Below are 8,024 nucleotides of genomic sequence, written 5' to 3'. Positions count from 1 at the left end.
CGGTGGCTCTCGTGCGAGGCCGCGGACCCGCTCCGCCGGGCCGCTGGCGCTCACCCTCGGCAGCGGTCCGCGGTCCGCGCTCCCCTCCCTCCGCCGCCCTTCGCTCTCCCCTCACGCTCCGCGCGGGCAGCCGCTGAGGGCACGGCGTCGCTGCCGGCAGTGCGCAGGCGCCGCCGCGGGGCTGGGCGCGCTCCCGGCCGGGGCGCGGGGGCGGGGGGGGCGCTGAGGCGGCGGCGCGCGGGCGGGCTCAGACGTGGCAGTTGGGTGAGTGCGTGTCCCCAAGCGGAGGCGCGCGCGGGCAGGCGGGGGGCTGCGCGCGGCCCCCAGGTAACGGTCCTAACGGCCTCCCCGGGCTCTCGGTCCGCCGCCACAGCCTGTGGGGCCGGGCGGCGGGGGGGGGGCTCCTGCGGGTGCAGCGCGGGGGGACACGGCCCTGCCGGCGGGGCAGCGCCCGGGTGAGGAGTCGCGGCGGGCGGCGGGGTCGCGGCTGTGCCCGGCGGGGCGGGCGGCGGACCGCCGCCAGAGGCAGCCGGAGGGGCGGTGGGAGAGCGCAGGGGCGCTGGGCGCCCGGCAGCAGCGGCAGGAAGTTGGGGGAGCTGCACCCCACCTGCGCGGAGCCGGGGAGCCCCGGCGCGCTGCCGCCGAGCGCCGGCCCCGGGGCAGGCACAGGTGCTGCCGGCCGGCCGCCTTCCTGCCGCCGCGGGCGGGCCCGCGCCTCCTGCGCGGAGCGCGGTGAGAGCGCCGGCCGAGGAGCGAGACCTGCTGCCGTGTTGCGGTGACTTAGAGTTCTTAGTTAGCGGGGACAGGAGCGTCAGCTGTTCGCAGGTTTTGCACTGAGTTGGAGTAAATTTGAGCTTATGCTTTCATAGCTTATTCCAAAATGTGTTATTAAAAAAAAATACAAAACGTAACGTGTGTAGCTATATTCCATTCCGTGTATATGTGTGTGTGTCGATACATGCACACACCCCGAAGATTATTCGCCGAATGGAGATTGCAGCATGCCTTGGGGAGGGACAGCACCTCTTCCTAGATGATACGGTAGCAAGCACAGTGTCTCTGACGGAATAGAGTTAATAGTTCTCCTTCAGTTAGCTGAGAATGTGAGCCTCTATTTTTGATTCCGTTATCCTACTTTTACATGCACGTAGTGGAGTTCTACATCTTCACAGAGATATCGGTGCAGTAGAGCATTGCATGGGTACAGCAATCCTCTGAAAAAAAAAGGGTGACAGCCTGTTCTGTAACAGCAGTAAATTAAATCGTGGAGAAGTGCTTGTGTTAGTGTTGTTCCTCAGGCTATGGGGTGTAAGGTAAACTAGTGTTAAGAGAGACAGGGAGAGAAAAACGTTTTCACGTCCTTCTGTGTAGTGACACTTGTAGTAAACAAACCCAGGGGAAGATCTGGGTTTAGCAGTTCCTCTGATTTTTCTCATGCAATTTCCAGAGTGAATCTGTATGTCCCTTGTTAGAACCTGATCGCTAAAACCTTAGGTGATCTGTTTCTGTTGATATTTTGCATGTTGCCTCCAAGCTGTTTTCATCCTGTGTTGGTATATGTACGGATCTTGAGAAGGGATTAAATATTCTCAATGTTAAATAGAATCTGGAATTGTGTTTGATAAACTTACATTATTTTGCTTATGGTTACAGTTCCTGTCTCTCTTCAGCACAACCACTGCGTGTTTACACTGTCTGTGGGAAGTTTGACGTGGCAAGATTTTTTTTGTGTGTGTGAGTGAGTAAGCTGCGGAGGAAGTAGTTTCCCCTGGATGCTGTTGCAGCTAAAGGTGTTGGCTGTTGCAGCTGCCTCAAAGTGAAAATATCTTCCTTTATACAGATACAAAATATATGTATGTCTGTGCCAGTGTGTAGGTAATTTAGTGCCAACTTACTGTCTTTTGGAGCAACTAAAGCTCGCGCTGCCACGTCTTTTCTGATGGGGGCAGGGGAGGGGAGAAAGTACGGCTGGCAGCACGAAGCCTCGCTGTTTAAACATTTTTTTTTTCTTCTCCCTGTGTTTACCTTGTTAACTAAGGAATAGAAGACAACTCCCTAAGATTACCTATCTGAAGCAGTTTAATACTGCAACTGAGAAATCTTATGCCACATTGAGGAGTGTGGTTTACAGGATCACACGGGCAATGTGTGAGGAGGGCTAGGCCCTGTACCCAGCTGAAAGTGATTTCTTGTCTGATGTGGAAAATTACTAAAACTGTTGCATTGGGTTTGGGGTTTTTTTTTCAGAAATGTATGTTTAATATGAGAAGCCTAGAGATGGGGTTTCTCTAGGGATAGCTTTTCTCTGCTGGCATGTGCCAGTGCAGCATGAATTTGTCTGTTGTGTTCTTGGAGCTGTGTGTAATTTTGACGTGCCTTCTGGAGCACAATTCCTGATTTACTTTCATCCAGTTTGCATACTCAAAGATGACTCTGTGGCTCAAGCCTAAGAACGTGAAGTATAGGTGGTTGGGAAAGCTATTTCAAAGGAACATTTAACATCTAAAATGCTAGTTCATGTCATGTTATCTTTAGTTCTTTGGGGATGCCCGACCTAGGTACTTGGGATTCTACAGAAGTAGTAAGTGCTCATTCAGGGTTAGGATCCTCAGCATTTCTCAAAACAGTTTTAATTTGGGCATTAAGAAACTTAGTGGAATTCTGGTTTTGTTAGATTCAATATGAAGTCAAATTAAAACATTCTCTCTTACATGGAAAAGAGAAAGCTAGCAATCAAGGCTGCAAAGTGTACAGCTTCAATAACTTTTCAAATCCCTTGGTGGCAAGGGCACTGTATCTGAAAACTAGTCTTATGAAATACAACCGTCTGGTTTAGTAATGCAGACTTCTTCAGATTTTCTAGCTCTAAAAATAATGGCAATTATCAGGATACTCTTTCCTGGAAGTTTCCTAAAAGTTTCTTTTATTCTGCTTAACAAAATCTGACTGCAAGAAAGAAATGACATGTCTTGTTGAATGCTCTCATCAGTAGAAAACTTTTTCTGAATTGCTTTTAATCAGATTCTGTGTTATGGGGTTTTTGTCTTTCTTTAACAACAAGGACAACATATGGCACTGTTGAGGCCATACTGCCCTCAGAGAACAGCCTCTGGTTTGTGGAATACCTTGTGCTCAATTTCGTCACACTATGGAGTTCTGTAGTAAAAAGGCTGCTCAGGCCTGGGTCAGTAATGCAGAAGACAGCTGGAAGTAGGATCTCTCTATCCTGTACTTTATTCTCTGTTTCACCAGCATGAAAAGCCAAGGAATGTTCCCTCACTTGCTTGGAATGGGGCTGATGATGGAAAGCCATGTTCCATGCCTCCTCTAAAAAAGGTGTGCTAGGACAGGAGAAGGATTTGCTAGAGAAGTTTCATGCTCTGGTCACTCTGCCTTTCCTGATTTTTCAGTGTGTTCATTGGCCTGTCTGGTATTTGGGGAGTGGGACTCACAGCGGTTTTTTCAGGTGTTGCAGAAGTCTAGGTTTTCCCAGTAAAGAGAACAGTTTGATACTTTCCTTTGAGTTTTCTTCCTCTTGCACATCTGTTACTTACAGTTTTTCTCTCCATGGGCCAGGGAGAGGTGAATCCCATTCAGATAAATTCAGTGATTTGTTTAAATTCATGCAGCATGTGGTAGTGCTGAGGAGACTAACCAAGCAAGCAAAACCACTATTTTCCCCTGACTTCCAGGTCCTTTTTTGCCCTCAAATGTGTCTTTTGTCTTTTTTGGGAACACAGTTCACAGCCTTTTAAAACGCACAAAGAGTGAAGAGTAGTAGCAGGTGTCACTTTCTCTTTTGCAGATTCTGAAAAGGACTTAATACTTGGAATGAGAATATTGCCATCATGAGTCAACAAGGTTATGTTGCAGCTCCTCCATATTCCCAATCCCAGCCAGGAATAGGAGGCTTTTCTGCAGGTTTTGGACCATCTAATTCTTCACTTCATTTTGGGCATTATGGGGACCCTAACTCCTCATACTCAGCACCTCAACCAGGTATGTATTTGGCTTAAAATGTGTTTTCAGAGTCTACTTTTCTATGAAGGCATTTTGCATCTCTCTTTCTTACTTGTGTCAGCACAAAATGCTCAGTTTTACATTGCTACTGCAACAGGATCCTGCACTAGCTTTGTCTATGTTATTGTCGATGCTCAGATGTTGACATAAGATGCGTGGTAGTGGGTATCTGACCTTCGTGTGTGAATTCCATTGTCCAGGAAGCAATAAGCACCAGTGCTTAATGCTGTATTTTGAGTAATACCTAATACAGACAAATACAAAAGGGGTGGTTTCTGGGAATAGAGAAATGTTTCTCAAATAACACATGTTAACAGCAAGCAAGCTCTCAGAAATGGGTTGTATTCTTCCCAATAGAACCTTTGTCCTACTGAATTCTTGAGCACAAACTTGCCTATGGGTATGAGCTGGTGTTCTCCTACTTAAGCTTGCTTACTGGGTGATGTATTTGGGTAATGCATGGTAAGTAGAGCCTATCTGCTTTCTAACCACTCAAGAGACAATTACTTTCTATGAGGAAGGGCACCTTGGGTACAAGCAAATTACAAGCAAAGGGGATATTCACTTTATTTCTACCAGCATAATCATGCTACAGATAATGTAATTGACATCCAGCAGATAAACATGGCTGTCTTTTTGTCTCTCCTTTGCTTTTGATTAATTTTAGCTTACTGATACGTGGCTTCACATCTTTCAAGAAGTATAATATATGAGTATATGGTGGCTGAAGCTTTAAAAAAAATAATTTGAGAGCACAGAATTTAAGCCCGTTATGCTGTATTTAAGTCATGCTAGTCTAATTTCAGTAAAGTCAAAGTGGGCATACTAGACTAGTGAATTGGGGCTGTGGAAAATATCCAAAGAGGAACGTTTCCTTTTCCCTCTGTAAGTCTACTGATACACATAGCCAAGGTAGGGAGGCAGGAAGAGGGACCATCTCAATATTTTGCCTGATGTCACAGAGGAAAATGAGTTAAAATAGTAAAGATGTGTGAAATATTCTCTAAGGCATCTGAAAAAATGTAGTTGTTAAAATTTTTAATAACATTCAGATTATGGTAAGTTACATTAAATTTAGTATTTGAGATGGTGGAGTAGGGTAATGACAGAACTAAGTATCCAAGTATATTGAGGTTTTTTAAATATTCTGTGGTGTCCTTGATTTTTGTGTTATCATGCAGAAAGAAAAAAGAAGTTGTTTTACCCAGTTTCTCTAAAATGTCTTAGTAAAGACAGCAGGACTTGTGTTACCCTAATCCAATGCTTGAATATAGTCAGAAGATAGAACTACTTCTGGTAATTGGCTTATTAGAATACTTAGGAAAAATACCAGTTTTGGTACCAAACCAATTTTCAATGTTAGAGTAATGTAGAGGAAAACAATTCAAGAAATACAGGTTGAAAAGCTGTTTATTCAGCACTACTGTTTTGCTGTTTACATACATTATAGTTGCTTTACAGTTATTGTTCTAGATCTGAATTAAGAACCATTTTTAGCATAGGTTTACAGGTTCTACATATGGAGGCTTTCTTTTTCCTTTTTTAAGGTTGTTCCAAGTTTTCTTTCTGACCATGGTCTTTGAAATCAAGGGGACCTCTTGCTTCTACCTATAAAGATAACTGGGTGACAGGGAATTACCAGTATCCTAAACTGAATTGCAGGGTCTGTTTGTTGATTCTTCCTTCTTTCTTGCTGTCCCTCTTGGCTTCTTTTGCTGGAAAGTTACCAACTGCTATTTGCTTCCTTTTTACTATCCGTTCTTTTTTGTATCTTCTTCTATAGCTGACCAGAAATTTGTCCTTTCGTATGAAATCACAGAATGACTGAGGTTGGAAGGGACCTCTGGAGGTCATCTGGGCCAACCCCCCTGCTCAAGCAGGGCCACCTAGCGCTGGTATTCTTACTGCTAGAGCAGAGCCGTACACTTGTATTTCTTGGTGATCTTGTGCTTTCTTAAGGGGTTCTTACATAAAAGTACTTCTTCTTTTGCAGGTGTGTCGAAATCAACTGTGCCTTTTGGATCTTCAGCTCCTGTTGGGCCTCCACCACCTGGTACACATCAATTCAGCCAGACCAACTTCCAAAATGGGCCCAATACACCAGGGCAACAGCCACATAGGTGACTTTCAAGAATTAATACATGAGAGCTAAGCTATTTGACCTCTGTTACCTCTTTTTGGCTGCTTCACTGACATTTAAGTATGACATCCCTTTTATCTTCAGCAGTTCTGACTTATTCTAATTCTGAACTGGATCTTCTAGTTTGGTTCCCTGTGATGTTAAACTGCCAGATCATACAATGTGATCTGTAATCTCGTTAAGTTCCATTTTACAGCAAGTCAGGTTTTTATCGTGCGTTGTTTGTTTTATTTTTCATTATTCTTTCTTGATCTTAGACCTATTGCTTCAAAGCAGCAGTAAGGTGTTTTAAGTGCTGTTTGTTACAGAAGTTGCATTCTTTTTTTGTTCACTTTCTGATGTCTTAATTCTCCTTTGTTTGAGGTTCCAAGAAGATGTTATTTACAAATTAATAGTTGCCAGTGAGTTTTGACTAGAAGCTGATGCATGTCTCTGTATCTGTGGTTCCCCCCCGCCGTCCTGCCACCTTGTTAGGATATCTGTGCCTTATTTTTGTGGGATCACAGCCAAGGCTCCACTGGGTACTTTAAAGATATTTTATAATACAGTTTTGTTGTACCCTCTCAGATGGATGACTGCTTTTCTTTTGCTTAGGTCTGAGATTAGCGATGAAGAGTTTATTTGAAGTGCTGTTGTCCTGCCTCCAGAGCTCACAGGAAGAAGTGAAGGAGATAGGAGTGGAGAAGAGAGGAAATAGGGACAGGTGGAAGCTGAAAAAAGAAATCTTGGAAAAATGGTCATACGAGGGGATAGCCGAGCTTTATTACACAGTGGTTATATTGCAGGTAGCTGTAAGTGGGTAAATATGCTTAGCTCTTTTATTTAATTCTGTCAAATGTTAATTATTTTGCTTACCTCCCAAGAGTGGCAAAATTAGTTTGTGTACCTATAGCTATTTTAGTTTTAGTGGACTCGACACCATTTAACAACATTCTTGTTTTGGTTGGTTGAAGTCTTAATCTGCTTCTCTGCTTTTTAGTTGTTGTATAGTTATTTGTGTTCAAGTAAAGCCATGTGTGTGTTTTTTAGGCATCAAAATAGGGAAGCCTGTTTGCTGCCTGTGTGTTATCACTGTGTAAAGGAGGACCCAAAGAGACTGGTGATCAGTTGTAAAAGACAGCATACTAATGCATAGGGAGAAGTGGTGGTTGTCCTGAAGATGTAAAACCAAGGTGAACAGAGTCAAGCTAACATGATCAACGTAGCAAAATACTGATTCTCTTTCCTAGATTTCAGTCATTGCCCTGACAGCTGCACGTCTACTGTTTTTTACCTGATCTGTTTTATTCCCAAATTGCTATTCTAGGCTAGGAAATTTCCACATCAAAATTTCAAGGAAAGTGAATTCTACTTCTCTTGATATAGCTACGCCCCTCCTCAGTTTTAGACATGGTCGTAGGAAAATTAGTGTACATCTTCTTTGGGAGATAGCCTGAGCTCTTATGTATTCCAGAGTGAAATAGTCTGGTAGAAAATATCTTTATAAGCCACATGTGTGTTACCTCTTTCTTTTCTTTAGTTGTTTTTCTTGCTTTCCTGTTTTCCCATATCTGATAATCATGAAGCAGTTTTTCCTTACCTGCATCTTCTTTTTTTTTTTTCTCTCCTACAGGGAAATCCTTAACAGTTTCTCACTTCATTTTCCTCTCTTCACAGATTTCTCTCTGAATCTTCTTCACCCATCCCCAGTAGGGAATCTTCCTTTATAAGCATGGAAGGGGGATGGAGTGATGCCATACGTTCAGAAGGTTGTGTTTCTTAATCCTCAAGCTTTCGTATAGTTATTACCACTCTCTCTTTGCCATGGCATACTCACTCTTCTTTGTTTCTAACAAGTATGCAGACGAACATGTACTGTCTTTTT

At 43.8% G+C, this 8,024-nt stretch overlaps 1 protein-coding gene across 3 annotated transcripts in view; it reads left to right on the top strand.

Annotated features, from left to right (window-relative positions):
• The first annotated feature begins 246 nt into the window (after nt 1-246).
• Nucleotides 247-8,024, top strand: part of SEC24D (SEC24 homolog D, COPII coat complex component) — a 57,859-nt gene continuing 50,081 nt past the window's right edge. The window contains exons 1-3 of one of the 3 annotated variants that reach the window (XM_059826759.1): nt 247-264; nt 3,806-3,999; nt 6,014-6,140. In XM_059826759.1, coding sequence (XP_059682742.1) covers nt 3,849-3,999; nt 6,014-6,140 — 278 coding nt within the window. In that variant the 5' untranslated portion in view covers nt 247-264; nt 3,806-3,848. Of the gene's footprint in view, nt 265-295; nt 328-3,805; nt 4,000-6,013; nt 6,141-8,024 lie in introns of those variants that run through there. The other 2 variants (XM_059826758.1, XM_059826760.1) reach the window with 2 other exon arrangements.

Source organism: Gavia stellata, chromosome 19 (assembly GCF_030936135.1).
Source record: "Gavia stellata isolate bGavSte3 chromosome 19, bGavSte3.hap2, whole genome shotgun sequence".
Lineage (NCBI taxonomy): Eukaryota > Metazoa > Chordata > Aves > Gaviiformes > Gaviidae > Gavia > Gavia stellata.
Note: the sequence above shows the minus strand (reverse complement) of the source record. Positions and strands in the feature narration are given on the sequence as shown.